Source organism: Mrakia frigida (assembly GCF_051309035.1).
Source record: "Mrakia frigida strain ATCC 22029 unplaced genomic scaffold BDY24scaffold_5, whole genome shotgun sequence".
Classification (NCBI taxonomy): domain Eukaryota; kingdom Fungi; phylum Basidiomycota; class Tremellomycetes; order Cystofilobasidiales; family Mrakiaceae; genus Mrakia; species Mrakia frigida.
Genome location: NW_027481276.1, coordinates 232,461 through 248,672, shown reverse-complemented (window position 1 = coordinate 248,672; position 16,212 = coordinate 232,461). Strand labels below are relative to the sequence as shown.

Sequence of the window (16,212 nt, the reverse complement as noted above, 5' to 3'; positions counted from 1 at the left end):
GAGGAGCAAGGTCGCACTCCAGCTGAGAGAGAGAGAGGGGTTGAAGAACAAGAAGAGTCGACATCGAAAGGAGAGAGAACGAGCCGAGGGAGGGAGGAGGGAGAAGCGAAACAGAAGCTCACCAAAGAACGAGGCAGCTTTTCTTTCCCTTTGTATTCCAGCTAGATCCCGAAGCTCCAGAGCGTCTAGCTTCGATTCATCTGTAGAATTGACGAGATCAATGCTGCTCCCACATCGTCGAAGCCGCTTGTTGAGCTCGTCGTTTGAGTAGCCGCGAACGGGGGGAGGTGTCGAGCTCGAAGGGCTGCTGAGAGAGCAGAATCGGTGGCGATAAGAGGAGAGCTGAAAATTGGTAGATAGAGGAGGGAGTGAGCTTTGAAGACGAGCTTGAGGTTGAGGACATCGCGCGGTTTGAAGGAAGGAAGGAAGGGAATGAAGAGAAGGAAGGGAAAGAAGGTGAGCTCGACTCGCCTTCCCCTCCGCTCTTCTTCGCCTCCCTTTGACGCTCTTTCCTCAAGAGGCTCAAACGTAAGAAGACGCAGACAAGACGAGGTATATATCCCCTTTGTCGTCCCTTTAGAGTTGTACGGTCGTGATGGTGGGAGGACAAACCAGGGAAACTCCAACAGATTCCGAACTTTGAGCTCGCGAGCTCTCCTCCTTCCCTTCTGAAACCTTGTCCGTCAGCTCCCAACCACATTCTTCTCTTTCCTCCTCCCCTGCATCGAACGAACTGGATGGGAATCCTCTCTCATCTCCCTCGATCTCGGCCTGTTCGACTTGGGATCCTCGTCGTCCTGTGCATCGGAGTCCTCCATCTCCTCGACTTGCTCCCTTCGACCGCTTCCTCCTCCTCCCTTTCTTCCTCCTACCGACGACCCGCTACTCCTTACCCTCAAACACCTCGTCGAGAAGATCCTTTAGATCTTCAGCAGTACCTGGGCAAAGTTCTCGAACAAGCGAGGAAGGATTCCTCCTCTGACCACGGGAACCGTAAGTCGAGCCCTTCTCGACCTCAACAACCTTTCGACAAGGACGAGTTCGTCTCAGTCAACGGCAACACCCTCGTCCTCGCTACTCATTCGAGCAAGGACTTACTGGGACTGCTGTCGGTTCAGAAGGGACTGGACGCGTACGGGAAACTCGTCCTTCCTGGCATCAACTCCGGAGGTGTAAAGAGCTGGGTGCCAAAGGAGAACGTCGACGAGTCCTCGCTCGCGGTGCAAGGGTTGATCAAGTGGATAGATCAGGTTAGGAAAGAGTTGGAGACGGGAAAGAAGGTTTCAGCGGAGAAGAGGTTGGGAGATACAGAGGGCGGAATAGGAGGAGTCGTGTTGGGAAGTTGTGAAGTCGAGTTAGTTCGACGACGCTCGTCCTTTATCTCCTTCCCTCCCTCTCTTCGACTCATAGGACCTGAGCTGACTTCTTGTCTTCTATCTACGATGTTAGCCTCCCCCTCCTCACCCCCTCTCTCCTCAAACTTCACTCCCTCCTCCCTTCGACCCTCCGTTTCCCCGTCGTTTGCTTCCTCTCCAACCCCGAAGCCTTCCTCTCCTCCTCCACCACCGCCGCTCCTTCCAAACCCCACTGGACCTCACCCAACATTCTCGGTCCATGGTCTCAACTTGGGTTCATCACGATCCTCGTCGCTCAACCTCCTTCGTTCGTTTTCCCACTCCCTCTCTCCGACCTCGGGTTCGACGCGTCTCGCTCTCGTCTGAAGATCTGACCTTCTCTCACCTTTTGAATGAACAGATCCATCCCCTTCCTCTCCAACCACTTTGCCCGTCTCTCCCTCGCTCAACCCTCCCTCTCGTTCTACGGATACGAGCACATCCCCTTCTCGTCCTTCGTCCCTTCCCTCCCTCTGCCCTCGTCGTTCAAACGCGCCGCTTGGAGAGGACCCAAGAAGCTTGGAAGGAAGCAGGCCGTGAAGAGGGCGGGGACGTTTGCGCTGATGGATGTGGGAGTGATTGATGACGGGAGCGGAGAGGGCTACGAGGCGTTGTTCTGGAGTTTGGAGAGGGAGTTGGACGGTGAGTCTCGTCTCATTCTTTCTTTCCTTCCCTTTTTCTTTGAGACGCTCACACCGTTTTCTTTCCCTTCTTCCACTTTCCTACTTTACCGCTTCCCAGCCTCCCCAACAACGTTCGGCTACCTGGCCCCATCCCTCACCGACCCTCCCCAACCGGACCCTGAGCACCCTCACGCTCCCTTCCTCCCCGACACGGCCTCCCCTTCCTCCACCAAATCTCGCTCCCAGTTCCTCCTCCACATCATCCTCCCTCCTCCGTCCATCGTCCCTTGGACAGCAGCAGCAGCAGCAGCAAAGAAACCGACCAAGCCTGTCGTTCCGAAGCGGTTGAAGGACGTTGTCGATCTGCATTGGGATTGGGAGGAAGGGACGGGAGCGGGAGCGGGAGAGGGTGTAGAGATGCAGTTCTGGAAGACGATGGATGAGCTGGATGTGTTGATTTCGATGGGCTCGGGAGGTGAGTGTCCTTTTTTCGTTCGAAGGAAGTCGTTCGCTCGCTCTTTTCGAGACCGCGTCTCGTTGTTCGTTCCGTTCGTCTCGCTAACCAAAACCAACCAACGAACACCTCCCTACCCGCCTCCCTAGCGACCCACACCCCGCTCTCCCTCCCTCTCTCCCTCTCCCTCTCGATCCCCTTCCTCACCCCGGCTTCCTCAGCCTCGGAATCTTCCTCCTCGTTCGGCTACACGCTCTCCCAACCGCACGCTCTCTCCCCTCTCGAAACCATCAAGCTCCTCCGCACCAACTCGGCCGAAGGCGTCGAGATGGGGACGCATTGGAACTTGAGACGAGAGGTGCTCGCCTTGTTGGAGAGGGGCTGGGACTGGCATGATGTCGGGGTCAAGGTCGGGGCCATGGTCGGGAAGACGAAGGGTGGGAAAGGGAGCGGTTGGAAGGAGCAGAATTGGATGGCGTTGGTTAAAGGGTTGGAGAGATAGATTTGGGGAGGGAGGGCAGGAGGAGTTAATAGAGGTTTTTAGAGTTTATCTATTTATTGGAGGTCTTTCTGTCTGTGCAAGGTTGTGTGTTACTTATGCTCGTTTTTCTTTTTTTGGGGCTTGCTGCTCGTCTAATTGGAAAAGAGAGAGAGAGAGAGAAAGAGAGAGTCGGGCAGAAGAGGAGGGAGAGTCCCAACCAACGCGTCTCTTTGAGGTCTCGCTTTTGTATGGGGTTGGTCTTTAGGACGTCGCTTAATAGGGAATACTTAGAGAGACGCACCCGATGTCCCAGCGACCTCGTAGCAGACCGTGAACCTGTAGTAATGGTCTCCCTCGCCGATTTCGCCGACGCGTCTCCCTCCCCCGCCCGCTTCGTCTCTTCTCGAGGCCAGTACGAGATACCGAAGGAACACAACGATCTCATCCAGTAGGAAACAAGCTACATACGAGAAACTAACCGAACAAGACGATCCCCAAAGTCCCAAACTCATCTCCCTTCCTCGTCTACATCCATCCCTTCCTCCGCCTCCTCGAACTCCTCTTCCTCCTCCTCCACCACGACGACCTTCTTCTTCCCGTTCCCACCCTTCTTCGAAGCTGCAGCCTTCTTGGTCTTGACAGGCGTCTCGACTTCCCCCAGGTCGGTCGAGGTTGTTGACTGAGCGAGCTGATGAGGCGTTCGAGTGAGGGACGACGAGGACGAGGAGGAGGTCGAAGCTGGGAGGGAGATGGACGAAGGGTTGGGGGGGTTGAGTCGGGAGTTTGGGGAAGGGTTGAAGTGGGAGCATTTCGGGCAGATGTATTCTGTAGAGGAGGGAGGGATCGACAGAGATTCCGAAGCGTCAGTTCGAGGAAGAGAGAACGACGCCGACGGGAGAGTGTGTGAGAGAGAGAGAGAGAGAGAGAGAGACGAAGACTCACGCATCTCACTCCACTGTTTCTCTTCTACCAGCCCATTCCAAGCGAAGCACTTTTCACACACCAACGCAAACTTGCTGAAGTTACCTCCTGCCCTGGACGTCGAGGGATCTTCTCCGAGAACGGCGTCGGCGAGACGATCGTACCACTGCTTGACGGGAGGAGTTGGGGGAGCGATAGGTTGAGGAGCGAAGGGAGAGGAAGGGAACTGCTGTTGTTCTAGTGATGCGGCGAGGAGAAGAAGAAGACGACGACGAAGAGCCAGGTCAGCCTCTCGGCGCGCAAAAGGAGAGGAGAGAGGGAGGAGACGGAAGCTCACGGGGGTTGTTGAAGGGAGTGGAAGGGTTCTGCTGCTGTTGTTGCTGAACCATCGAGCCAGGAGGATGAGGAGTTCCCCCACCGAGAGGACCAGGCGCGAGAGGGGACGAAGGATTGCTTTGGTTTCGAGGAGCTGGAGAGGGAGAGCCCGCTGGGGAGGAGGGAGTCGAGATCGCTCGTTGTCGAACGTCAGGAGGGACTGGGAAGGCTCGTCGGCGGAGAGAGGAAGGCTCTTGAGGGTTGGCCGGGACGGGTTGTTGCTGCTGAGGTCCCTGTGGAGGAGAAGGATAATGAAAGTCGATCAGGCTTCACTGTCGACGCGTCGTCGTCGAAGAATCCGTCGTCGAACACGTCCCCGTTTGAAAGGAAAGATAAGAAAGAGGAGTAGAACGAACCTTTCCAGCACCCGGGCCGTCGTCGTATCGTTCAAGAAGGTTCTTGGTCGTGTAGTAGTTGGTCTTCTTCTTGATATCCTCAATGGTCGTTCGTTGTTTGATTCGAAGGTCTCGAAGCTGCTTCTCTGTGGGGAAAGGAAAGGAAAATGAACAGAGCGAAGAGCAGGTCAGTTCCATCGTCCTTCTTCGTTGAATTTGAGATGGAAATGCAGTCCCGTAGAGCTGCTATGAGTAGGTCGAGAAGAGGAGAAAGAGGGTGGAGGTGTGAGGAGCTCGACGTGGCAGCTCCTTCTGTTCTCCCAAGAGCCAGATCCACCAAGAGACCTGCAACGAGCTTCGTCTCGTTCCAGAGTTCATACACAGACCCTTCTGGCTGCCTCTGCTTCTATCGGGAAGAGCAGCAGTGGTCGAAGATCGAGACGGTCCTCGTCATAGAGGTCGACTCCCTCGTCCTTTTGCCCTCCTTTCCCTCAGCAGAAAACTCACCTTCATGAGTCTCCTGTCTAGTGTACCACATCTTGACGATCCTCCTGATGAACATGATACTGTTAGAAGCGAACAGGACCGCGAAGGAGCGAGAGGATCAGCTCGAGATCTTCGCACCCACCACTCCTTCGATGTTGAGCTTGACTCGACTCACCCGAACGGTCCCACTACAGCTGGCAGGGCAAGAACGATTACTCCGCCCAGACCATCCTCCCACGAAGACTCTTCTCCATCCTCCTGTGATCCTCCGAAACCGATGAGACCCAGAGGGAGGACGTTCAACCACCAGAGAACGGCGTAAAGGAGCCAGGATCCAAAGCCGTAGAGGGTGAAGACGAGAGACGTTCTCCGTTCCCTGAGCTTGATTTCCGAGAGCCGTTGCTGCTTGTCTTGGATAGCAGTAGAGAGCTGTTGTAGCAGGGACTCGAAGTCGACTTCAGGTTTCTGCAGGAGGAAGGAGGGACGAAGGAAGTTCGGATGGAAGGGGAAGAGGAAGGGAGGGGAAGGAGGAGGAGATGATGAGCTGACTGACAGCGTCTTTGAAGGGAGAGGAGAAGGATAGGAAACTCACCCTCCTGAACCAATCCAAGATGCCCATATTCGTCCTGAGTCGAGGGTTGACGAGGATGGGGGAGAAAGAAGGAACGAAGGAAGGGCGATGGGAAGGTTTGAGGTCAAAGAAAGAAAAACGAGGAGGTGAGCTCAACTATTTCGCCCCTTCTCCCTCCTTCTCCTCCAGCGTCGACCATTCCCTTGGCAACACCCAACACCCAAGAGCTCAGAAACTTCAGCTTCGTCTCATACCACCCTTCAAGCAGAGGGCAGGAACGAAATTGCACGGAATCCATCTCTCAGCGGCAGCCTCGTCCTCTCGCGAGCTCTTCATCCCCCCCTCCTCCCTTTCCTTTCAACACGCTCCTCTCCTCCTCACTCTCGAAGTCCGGGGTAGCGAACTCGAAGCAATGTATCTATGTGATGTGAGTTCACTCTGTTGTTCTGTCTCCCCGCCTTGGGACGGCGACTCTTTCAGGGGACGACGGAAGAAGACGGCGAGGACGAGCTCGACCTTCCGTTTCTTCCAGCTCTCTTCTCGTGCCCTCGAGTCAAGGAGCTCCACGCTCGTCGTTGGAGGAGCCTCCTAACCCCTTTTATCTTTCTCGTCAGGCAAAACCCTGAGGAGAAACGGAACCGTAGGCCTCAAAAGCTCGTCCGCTTTCGTCCTCCCTCCCTCCCTCGCATCTGGAAGGCAGACCGTCTAGGTCTGCGTTCGTTTGCTAGGAAGATCCGGTTCCTTCTTTCTCTCGCTCCTCGTTGTAGCATCGGCTTGAATACCTGTTTCATCTTCCTCGGTGGCCTTTGCGAGACGAAAACTGACCCCCCTCGGGCTCACCCACCTCTTTGCGTCTCTTCGCGCACCCAACTCCTCCCCCAGTCTTCCAGCGACGAGCATCACCGTCGAGATGAGTATGTATGCGTATAGGTATCCACTAACGCATCACTAACTTGGATTGTAGTGTCGCTAGAGAACAAAGAGAGGGACGCGTCGGTGAGTACGCGTCCTCTCTTTCTTCTTCCCGTCGATTTCCACGGCGAGCCTGCTTTGGCACTGAACGTCCTTGAAGGAATAAAATGGCGTTACTTCGACATCAAAGGGAGAAGGCTTGGTCTCGGCTGAACAGTCGAACTCGCGTGCCAGAGAAGAGAACAGAAGAAGAAGAACCAGACGACCCTCAAACTTGTTTTTCTCGAGCCATCTCTCAACTTGTCTCGGCCTTCTAACTATACAGCCCTAGCAATGCCTACCAAAGGAACTGTAAAGTCGTGCGAGAACTAGTAGGCGGTCAGTTCAGCTTGCATCTCTTTCTTCGCTCGATCCTTCCCTCCAGATCTTCGCCCGCTCTCCTCAACAACGGTTCATCTTGTTTTCTCTGCTCGACGCCCAGCGTGTTCTATCGGGTGCATTTTCCGAGTCCAACCGAGAGCTGGGGAAATAGCACTCTACTTCTCTCAGAGCTTGGCCGAGCCTAGAATGTTTGTTATTGACCTCAGACGTTGGCCCTCTTTCCCGCTTCACTTGTTTTGCTTCCCCTGTCCGCTCTACATGTTTGACCAAATTAATTACGTCGTCATCTTTTCCAAGTCCTACGAGGTCTACATCGTGCCCCCAGTCCAGACGCTGCAGTACGTCCATTCCTCTCTTCGTCTCGTCGTCCGTGCTTGTTCTCCGCGTTCCCAGAACGCTATTCATTTGCGAGCTTCGGAAAAAAGACCAGCTCGTGTGAGGGTCTCGAAAGGTCTCTGACTTAAGGTTTTCTCTCCCTTCCTTGATTGGCAGCGTTGCTTATCCGCTCCATGGAACCAGGCCAAAGGAACCTAGCAAAGTTGACGACGAGCCGTCCTCGACCCCGTAGGTACCGTAGAACGTCAACTACCATCTCCTCCCTCCACTGTCCCTATCTTCTACAGACGTTCACCCTCTCATCTTCGACAACGTCACTCGATGGAGATTTCAAGAGAGCTCCAGTGCTTCACCACCTCTCTTCCCTCCGCCGCGGGTCCCATCGCCTCCCCTCTTCCCTCCTCCCTCTTTTTCTACCCTTCTCCTCCGCATCATTCCTTCACCTCTCTCGTCCAGCAATCATCCCGCCCATCAAGTTATCAACCGTTCGATCCAGCCCACCTGTCGTTCTCGTCCAGAGGAGGTCGCGTCGTCGTCGAAATTCCGAGGTCGAGTCAACCCTCGTCGTCTAAGGAGGAGGAGAAGGAGGAGGTCTTGCTTCCTCTCGACTTATACCAGGAGGAAGAGAGGAGTGGCGATCATCGGAGCAACATCATCGGTTCTGGGAGAGAACACTTCGTCTCCAGCAAAAGTCGCGCTTCGCCTCGTCGACGTCGAAAACCTCTCCCTCCTCCCTCAACCTCTCTCCCTCCCTCCTCGACATGTTCGACCTTACCTTTCCAACACCTCTCCACACACGACCCCTCCTCTACTGCCCCACCTCTTCCCCTTCTACCCATCGGCTGGAGCGCAGGAGAATGGAGCTGCGAAAATCCTTTCATTGGGGAGAGTCCGTCCAAGCCGGAGTATACGAGCGAACGAAGAGCTACCCCGGCCGGATTTCTGCTCATTCAATCTGCCGAAGAGAGTCGGACCTCCCAGGTAAGTTCTCAATCCTCTGTTCTCGATTTCTTTGCGGCTCTCGATCCGTTCCCTTTGATCCATCGACGTCTCCCTCGCTTTTTTATTGCACTTCAAGCTGACCGAGCTCTTTTCAAACACCAGGCCTGCCAAGCTTGTCGAATTAGGAAGTCGAAGGTGAGTCTTTTCATTCTCCGGTCTCAGCCCAACGCCGGAGAGAAGAAAGCGAGCGTTTGGTCGATTGGAGGCGCGTCGACTCCCGTCTCGGATCCCCCGAGCTTAAAAGCGCTGATGATTCTCCTTTCTTCCTTTCTTTCTTCGTCAGTGCGACGGAAAGCACTCCTGCATTCGCTGCGAGAAGAAGGGCTTATGTTGCGTCTACACCACTCGACCCATTCGTCCTCGAGGAAAGCGGCCCAACAAGACGGAGTCTCGATTTTCCTCCTTCTCCTCCTCGTCCGTCTCCTCCTCCTGCACCAGCGGACACCACCATCCCCTCAGCCCACCACGCATCATATTCAAGTCGGAACGAGAAGTGACCCCCGCGGAGAAGGAGAGCATCGGCGGGAAGTGGGAAGGCGAGGTCGAAGGTTGGCGAGACGAGGTCAGGAGCGGTTCTATGGGAGCCGAGGGAGCTCGAGGAGAGTGGAGAAGTACGATGGACGTAGAAGACGGGGAGTTCTCTCACAGGATAGAAGTTGAAGGGAGTCATCGTCTTCAGCTCTCCGAGGATCACCACTCTATTTCGCCTTTCGCCGCCGCCGTCCCCCTCGAAACCTCCCACCCAACAACACCTCCCTCTTACAACCCTTCGAAGCTTCATCAATCCTACACTTCCTATCCAACTCCATCCTACGGTCAGCACTTCCAACCCCCTCCTCATCCCTCGCAGAATCAACTCTCCCTCCCTCGGCGCCCTCCCTCTTCTCCAGGCTACCCTCCGACCGTCCGCTCTTCCGAAGATCAAATCAACTCTCCCTTCCTCAACTACTATCTCGTCGCAGTCTCATCTCCCATCTCTCGACTCCAGTACCCTCCCTCCTTCGATACCACCCAACCCTCCTACCCTCAATCCGATCGACGCGACGCGTCTTCGTCGTTCGTCGTCGGCCCGCTATCCTCCAGTCGTTTCTCCGCCCATCCCGAGCAAAAGCAGCAGTACTTCAGCCAGTCAACCGGTCAAGAGCTCAGCAGTTCGAGAACTCAGGATTCCTCGTCGCGATGGAACCTCGGAGGAGAGGAGAGGACGGCATCGACGTCGTGGCCATCGACCTTCGGAGGACCAGGAACCCTCACGCCTGCTCCTTCGGTTTGGGATGGGGACGAATGGTCGAAGCTCGGATTCTCTGGATAAGTCCCTTTACGTGAGTCCCTTGTGCTTTGAAACGCGTCGAGAGATCTTCGAGCTGACACGACTCATTTTTTCTCCCTCTCCAGCGCCAACAACTCTCCGAATTCTCTAGTTCTTCTTCTTGCTTAACAACTGCTCTTTCACCCTTCGGTTCTCCTGCTTCATCTTTGCATGCTCTTCTGTCCTTTCGCTCCTCTTGCTTTCGCTCGCTTTCGTCTGTTTTGCTTTGCTCTGCTTCGCTTTGTTTCGCTTTCTTTCGTCCCGCCTCGTCTTCAATCTTCTGAATTCAATCTCGATATTCGCTTTGTGGCCTTCTGATTTGACTGAGAGACCGGGCGATAGGCTGGGAGAAAGCAAAGCGCGACGCGGCGACCGTCTTGCATCTTTCCCTCGAGTCGGAAAAAAGTCTCGGGATTCCATGTGAGAGCCTATCACTAATCCTCTGATTTTTCTCGCGTCAGGTCTGTGCCGAAGGGAAGAGGAGTAGAGCGACGGCCTTGAAGGCGAAACGTGACGAGCGCGACGCGTCGAACGTCCAAAGTTTTGTCCTCGTTGACCTCACCTCGAACGGATGTCTTTCCTCTGACTACTGCACCTTCTTGAAGTAAAGCTAGATCATTGAACTAGATCCGCGCTTTGATCTAGCAGCAGAACTCGACGAATCAGTCGCTCTCTCACGAACGAGCTTTCCGTTTTCGTTTCCTTTTTTCGACACGATACAGCCTTCCCTCCCCCTCTCCATCCACCCCTTCCATTGCGATATCTACCGCCTTGCAAAATTTTCTTGAACCCCAAACCTTGGGTCTGGGCTCAAAAAAAACACGATCGATAGGGGGGAGAGATGACCCAGCTTTCCGAAGCACGAGGACTTCCTCCCGCTCTTTCCTTCCTTCCTTCTATTTTTTCTTCCTTCTGACCTCCATCTTCTTCTCCCCACCAACCACCACCGTCCTCTCCCCCTCTCCCTTCAAGTAGTCCACTCTCAACGATGAGTCCTTCAAGAGTGAGTTCCCATAGATAGAGAAGGGAGGACGGGAGAGATGGAGCAACACGAAAGCCAACCAAACATTCGCTCTTCTTCCCTTCTATATCTACAGACCTCTACCTCTCCTTCCTACCCTACCTCTGCTACCTGTAAGTTTCTCTTCTTCTTCTCTGTCCTCTCTTGGAATGCCTAAGACCTTGAGCTGATCTGTCTGGTTTCCCTCGTCGTGCGTCGTCTTGTTGTTCCACTAGCAGCGCCTCCTCCCTCTTCCTCCTTTTCTTCCTCCTCTTCTTCCTCTCTTCCTCTTCCTCCTCCTCCTCCTCCCACCTACCTTCGAAGGATCAAAACAGTCATCCTAAAGTCCCCCGAGAAGAAGCTCAGTCTCAGAGAGGTGAGAGAGAGAAGCTTCTGTTTCGAGTCGAGAGAACGCGGAACGACTGACTCTCTTTGGAAGCACAGATCTACGTCGCTTTGGAGGCTCAGCAGGACTTCCTCGCTTCAAGAAGGAAGGGAGACAACGGCTGGAGGGTACGTAGATCGTACGAGAAGAACTTCACCCTCGTCGATAGAGTCTCCCACGAAGAGCTGATCGGTTTCAACGTCTCTCCTCCCTCATGCAGAACACCGTTCGCAACCTTCTCTCCCTCAACCCTGGTTTCGAAGTCAGTAGTACACCTCCCTTCCTCCCCTCTTCTCACTCTGAGCTGATCGTCTACTTCTTTTGGACATCTATAGAAAGTCCCAGGCGAGAGATCGTCTGCCCCCGGTTCGTCCTCTCGCTCCTCCCCTCCCCTCTCCTTGCTCCCTTTCCTTGCCCTCGCGAGGCTCTTCCGCTAACCTTTCTTGCTCGTCTTTTTGTTTGGTTTTTGGAAACAAGGTCGAGGCAGCTACTGGACGGTCGCAGAGAATGTAAGACCTCTTCTAGCTCCCTTTCCCTCTCCCTCAACTCAGTCGATCATTTCAGACTTTCCCTTTGTTCTTTGTTCTCCCGCCACCAACTTCGTTAGGCCGCAGACACCTTCACTCGAACGGAACGACTTCGAAACAAGAGTCGAGCAAAGAACTCTCAGACTACTGGCTCTGGATCTCTTCCAGCTCGAACCTCGTTCAAAAGAGAGGAGTTCACCTTCGACTCTCGTCTTCCCTCTCCCGTCGCGTCGTCCCGATCTCCCTCGTTCTCCCCTCCTCTTCCCTCCGACACTCCTCCTCCCTCCAAACCCCTCCCTTCCCTCTTCCCTCTCCCAACCATCAACTCTCTCTTCTCTCCTCCTCTTCACGTTTTCAGTCAAGATCTTCACCACCAAACGCATCCACTTCCGCTCCTCTCCCCTCCGATCTCTTCGACGACGTCGTCCTTCTCCCCTCCTCCCATCTGGGCCGAGCTCGACGAGGAGGTCATGGGCTCAACGAGTCCCTCTGGAGCATGGGTCTTCTGCGAGAGGGTCAGTTGGATGAGAAGCACGCTTCATGGAGGGAGCGAGAATGGTGGGGAGGAAGGAGAGGGAGAGGGAGAGACGGGTTGAGGGATTTGGAGTCGACGCGTCGTCGAGGGTTTGAGGTCGTTCGAATAAGTTCCTAATCAGTTGAGTTGTTGTCATGTTGTTTTGGTTAACGATGTATCTCCTTTCTATCTATGTATGCCGCGTCTTCACTTCATCGCACCGTTCAAACGAAAGAGGAGAGAGGTTGAGCGGACAGCTGAAAGATCCGTCGCGTCGTCTTTCGGTATTTCTTTTCTCAAACTCGAGTGTTGACAGGAAGAGAGATCTGGGGGAGGAAAGGAGGTTCTCCTATGTAGGAGGACGAGACGAACAGTACGAGAGCAGGGAAAGTAGAACTCACGCTGCTGAACGATTCCTCTCTCCTCCCTATAGCCTCTCGTTCCATCGAGTCCAATCCGTCCCCATCTCAGCTCCTCCCCATTCCAAGTTAAGCCTGAGCAGGCTGAAAGAGCGGAAAGGGAAGAGAAAGGGAAGGCCCAAAGGAGTGGGCCGAACTCAAAGAGCGCTGGGCTTCCGACGAGGGCAGGATTGTTCCCATAGTTCCCTCTCTGGAAGTTCGAGCTGCTGTTTGAGAGTCCAGATGTCGAAATTGGTACGAGATTGAAGGCACAGGAGGACTCAGGGAGGAGCCGGGAGGGAGGAACGAAGAGATGCGAGCTCACCCAAACCGTCCCTCCTTCTCTTTCCTTCTTGCAGAGAAGCCAAGAGTTGACCAGTGCGCGAGCTGATCCCTCCAGGACTGGCTTGCGCTCACAACGAGCCGAGGGATGCATTTCGAGAAAATCTGTCGTCGACGTTGGGGCGAAACTAGCAAGCTTTTCTCCAACATCAGCAATTCACAACGCGTCGAACTTCTCTTCCCGACCTCTTCTTCGTCTCGCCATCACCACCACCACCTCCTCCCGGGAACCTCTTTCTCACCCAATTCCGCTCGGGAGTGGGGAGTGAGATCAAGGGGAGGGAGAGGGAGCCGTTGAGGAGGTGAGTTCGACGACGCGTTCGAGATTCCGCTGAATACTGACTCCTCCCTCTCGTTCTTCGTTCTCGACTGAGCAGGGATTCATTCTAGCCTCGTCGGCGTTCCCACCTTCACACTCCCAGCCCACTTCGATTCCCAGCTCACGTCCAACTCGCATGCCTTTCGTTTGTTTCCTTTTCGTCACTCTCCTTCTCTTCCCCTTCTCCTCTCCTTGATGATCTCGTGGTCTCCCCTCACGCATCGCTTTCTTCTCTTTCTCGTACACATACGCACTCTCGCGATGCATCGTTTCGTTCTAACTTTTTCTCTCGCTCGACGTTGATTGTCGAGCCTCGTTCGTTCTCGCCTCTCACACCTTGCTTTTTTGCTTCGCTGCCTCGCTTGCTTTCTTCATGTTTGTTGCGATTCGTACCCACCTTTCCTTCTTGACCTAACGACACCGGACTTTCCTTTCTTACTCTTGTCATACTTACCTTAGCGATCGGATCGTACTACACGCGTCTGTTTCGCTGGTTCTGCGAAGAAGAGAGGCGAGGAAAGAATGGTCTTTCTCGAATGAAGTTTTCGAGCTGCGAGACGCTCTTGTTGTGCGAGGGTCCGCTGGGGTGAGCAAGGTGTTGCAAAGAAAGAAAAAACACGGCAGATATGGCTCGTTCCCCTCGCATCGTTGACGCGTTGACCTTTCCGTCGAGCTCTCTTGACCCGCTCCTTTGAGCTTCAAACCACCAGCATCTATTCACCCCTATCACCCTTTCTTCCCCTCTCGACCCATGTCCGCCCCTCTGGACTCCACCCTCTCCCTCTCAGACATCCTCACTCGCCAACAAGAGCTCGAGGACGAAGCGAGGGAGACGCTTCCGGGAGACACGACCGTCTGCTCCTTCGACGAAGGCTACGTGAGACAGGCAGTCTATGCTTGCAAGACTTGCAACCCGGATACAGCAGCTGGCTTCTGCTTTGCGTGCTCGATCTCTTGTCACGGAGGTCAGTCTCAAAGAGCGTCGGAAAGGCGTCGAAGGGAGAAAGGGAGAAAGGGAGGGAAGGGAACGCGAGCTGACCTTTTCCCTCCTTCTCCTTCCCCTCCCCTTCCATCGCTCCCCTTCTTTTCCTCGTATCCTCACAGATCACGAGATCATTGAACTATTCCCCAAACGAGCCTTCCGATGCGACTGCAGGACCTCAAAGTTCTCAACCCGTCCATGCTCCCTCCTTCCTGAACCCTCCTCCTCCAAACTCCCTCCAAACGAGCTCAACTCGTACGATCACAACTTCCTCGGACGATTCTGCATCTGTGATGCCGACTACGATCCTCAAGAAGAGGCGGAGAACATGGTTCAGTGCATATCGTGCGAGGTGAGTGCATCGTTCCTTCCTGCCTTTGAGAAGAAGAAGGATGGACTCAGTTGACTCCCTCCTCCTCCCTCTCCCCTGCGATCTCTCTTTCCCCTCATAGGACTGGTTCCACGAATCTCATCTCAACCTCATTCCTCCTCCTCCTCCAACGTCATCAACCTCAACTTCGACCTCGAGTTCAGCCGTTCCTCCTCCTTCCGATCCGCTCATCGCCTCCTCCTCCAACCCAACGGCGTCCATCGAACCTCCATCTCTACCCCAACCAGCACCCATCATCGAAGAAGACGAACCCACAGGTCCCACTCCCCTCCTCACCGAAGACGACTACACCAACATCCTCTGCGAGCGCTGCGTCCTTGCTCATCCCGTCCTCGTCGACCACCTCGGTTCCAATGGGTTCATGACCGTCGTCAGGTCCTCGTCGGAGGAGGAGGAGGAGTCTGCTTGGGAGGTGCTTGGGAAGGTGGAAGAGCAGGAGGTGGTGATGGGAGGAGGAACAGAAGCTGAGGTTCAATCGACGAAGGAGGAAGGGTCGTCGTCGAGGAAACACGATTTGGACGCGTCGTCGGACGCCCCATCGTCAAAGAAGATCAGACTCTCCTCCCCACCACGAATATCAACGTCGGTTACTATTCTCTCCTCCTCAACTTCGACCTGCTCACTCCCACCCCTCACTCCTCATCTCGTCTCTCTCGTCGCTGCTCGTCGAGCCGCCGATGCGACGAATCATGGCTTCGGGACGGGAAGGCTGGACCTGTTCCTCCCTGAGAACTTCAGAGAGAAGTGGTGCAGGTGTGAGAAGGTGAGTCATCTTCCCTTACCTTTCCTGACTCGCTCGAACCGAAGCTAACTTCTTTCCCGATGCGTCTCCCTCCCTTCGCCTCTCGTCCCTTCGCATCAGCACCTCCCTCAACTCTCCGCCCTCCCTTACCTCCTCGAAGAAGAAGAAACATGGGAACCAGGTACTTTCATTCGCAGCATGTTCACCTGTCCTCGTACTGCTTCGCTGACTCGTCCGTCCTCTCTCTCCCTTCTTCTCTCCCTCCTCCAGCCGACGAAGCACCAGCTCCTGACGTCGAGTCCCTCCTCCTCGCTTCCCTCTCCTCCTTGCCCCGAGAGGCCACCATCAACGTCATCACCGGGTTCCAAGAACTCACGGCTGGACTGACGAGGTACCTCAAGAAGGCGTCGGAGGAGGGAGGGGCTGGGAAAGTGATTGGGAGGAGGGAAGTCGAGGAGTTTTTCGAGAAGTGGAAGGCAGGGGAGAGGTGAACAGGGGGGGAGGGTTGCAGCGTTGGCTGGCGTGAGAGGTCTAGGCTCTCTCTCTCTCTTTCATGAAGCTTTGCCTATCTCAACGGAGTGGGGTGCTCGAGAAGAAAGAGAGAAGCTGATCGAGACCCGTCTTGACCTCCCGAATGGGCCCATCGCTTTCTAGTTGTCGTTCGGAGTCGAGGCAATTGAGTGTACGTAAAGATTTCCTCTCGGTTTTATAAGAGCGAATTGAAGAAGGACGAGGGGGGAAGAAGGGAGCGAAGGTTTCCCCAAAGCGGTCGCCTTCGACCTCGACCATCGACGCGCGTGAGCGATCCGACAAGAACTGATCAGGTTTCGCTTGCTTGATCCCAGAGAATTAGAACGTTCCAGAACATGCACATGGTCTTGGTAGTGTTCTCAAGATGGGCGGTTTTCTAGATCTCAGGCGAGTCGAAAGGCAGAACTCGGCTCGAGAAAAAGAAACTTTCAGAGCCGCGGCCTAGACTAGCTGTTCCCTTTCAGGCGAGCTCTCGCCGTCCTTCCTTCTTTCGCTGCAGCT

The 16,212-nt window shown here is 54.7% G+C and overlaps 5 protein-coding genes across 5 annotated transcripts; 4 read left to right on the top strand and 1 right to left on the bottom strand.

Moving 5' to 3' along the window:
- Nucleotides 1–650: 650 nt before the first annotated feature.
- Nucleotides 651–2,384, top strand: BDY24DRAFT_229524 (uncharacterized protein). The gene is made up of 3 exons (XM_076636625.1): nt 651–1,662; nt 1,756–2,036; nt 2,136–2,384. Exons 1-2 carry the CDS (start codon nt 738–740, stop codon nt 1,932–1,934), a joined length of 1,104 nt encoding a protein of 367 aa, XP_076499463.1. The 5' UTR covers nt 651–737; the 3' UTR covers nt 1,935–2,036; nt 2,136–2,384.
- A 988-nt stretch (nt 2,385–3,372) lies between these two features.
- On the bottom strand, nt 3,373–5,831 carry BDY24DRAFT_379153 (lunapark family zinc ribbon domain-containing protein). The gene is made up of 7 exons (XM_076639018.1): nt 5,662–5,831; nt 5,245–5,534; nt 5,091–5,149; nt 4,605–4,729; nt 4,211–4,481; nt 3,895–4,110; nt 3,373–3,777 (listed from the first exon to the last, which is right to left on the bottom strand). Exons 1-7 carry the CDS (start codon nt 5,686–5,688, stop codon nt 3,461–3,463), a joined length of 1,305 nt encoding a protein of 434 aa, XP_076499462.1. The 5' UTR covers nt 5,689–5,831; the 3' UTR covers nt 3,373–3,460.
- Nucleotides 5,832–7,191: 1,360 nt separating this feature from the next.
- Nucleotides 7,192–9,583, top strand: BDY24DRAFT_438824 (Zn(II)2Cys6 transcription factor domain-containing protein; the record flags this gene model as incomplete). The annotated part of the gene is made up of 4 exons (XM_076644395.1): nt 7,192–7,271; nt 7,888–8,158; nt 8,374–8,406; nt 8,555–9,583. 4 exons carry the CDS (start codon nt 7,192–7,194, stop codon nt 9,581–9,583), a joined length of 1,413 nt encoding a protein of 470 aa, XP_076499461.1.
- A 964-nt stretch (nt 9,584–10,547) lies between these two features.
- On the top strand, nt 10,548–12,216 carry BDY24DRAFT_379148 (forkhead box transcription factor). Its single transcript, XM_076639017.1, is given in 9 exon segments — nt 10,548–10,583; nt 10,678–10,714; nt 10,817–10,836; nt 10,855–10,956; nt 11,025–11,093; nt 11,186–11,227; nt 11,301–11,331; nt 11,443–11,474; nt 11,573–12,216. The coding sequence occupies 9 exon segments, from the start codon at nt 10,569–10,571 to the stop codon at nt 12,086–12,088; spliced, it is 864 nt and encodes a 287-aa protein (XP_076499460.1). The 5' UTR covers nt 10,548–10,568; the 3' UTR covers nt 12,089–12,216.
- A 1,600-nt stretch (nt 12,217–13,816) lies between these two features.
- On the top strand, nt 13,817–15,671 carry BDY24DRAFT_412497 (uncharacterized protein; the record flags this gene model as incomplete). Its single annotated transcript, XM_076643068.1, has 5 exons — nt 13,817–14,030; nt 14,170–14,399; nt 14,500–15,201; nt 15,301–15,361; nt 15,451–15,671. The coding sequence occupies 5 exons, from the start codon at nt 13,817–13,819 to the stop codon at nt 15,669–15,671; spliced, it is 1,428 nt and encodes a 475-aa protein (XP_076499459.1).
- Between the last annotated feature and the right edge of the window lie 541 nt (nt 15,672–16,212).

Bases quoted from the DNA above. Each gene is read 5' to 3' on its own strand.
- BDY24DRAFT_229524 (XM_076636625.1), top strand. From the start codon at position 738: ATGGGAATCCTCTCTCATCTCCCTCGATCTCGGCCTGTTCGACTTGGG. The intron at 1,663-1,755 runs GTTCGTTTTCCC...TTGAATGAACAG, and splicing joins CTCGTCGCTCAACCTCCTTC to ATCCATCCCCTTCCTCTCCA.
- BDY24DRAFT_379153 (XM_076639018.1), bottom strand. From the start codon at position 5,688: ATGGGCATCTTGGATTGGTTCAGGAGG. The intron at 5,150-5,244 runs GTGAGTCGAGTC...CGCTTCTAACAG, and splicing joins GCTGTAGTGGGACCGTTCGG to TATCATGTTCATCAGGAGGA. The intron at 4,730-5,090 runs GTGAGTTTTCTG...CTTTCCCCACAG, and splicing joins TAGACAGGAGACTCATGAAG to AGAAGCAGCTTCGAGACCTT.
- BDY24DRAFT_379148 (XM_076639017.1), top strand. The intron at 10,715-10,816 runs GTAAGTTTCTCT...TTGTTCCACTAG, and splicing joins CTACCCTACCTCTGCTACCT to CAGCGCCTCCTCCCTCTTCC. The intron at 11,475-11,572 runs GTAAGACCTCTT...CAACTTCGTTAG, and splicing joins ACTGGACGGTCGCAGAGAAT to GCCGCAGACACCTTCACTCG.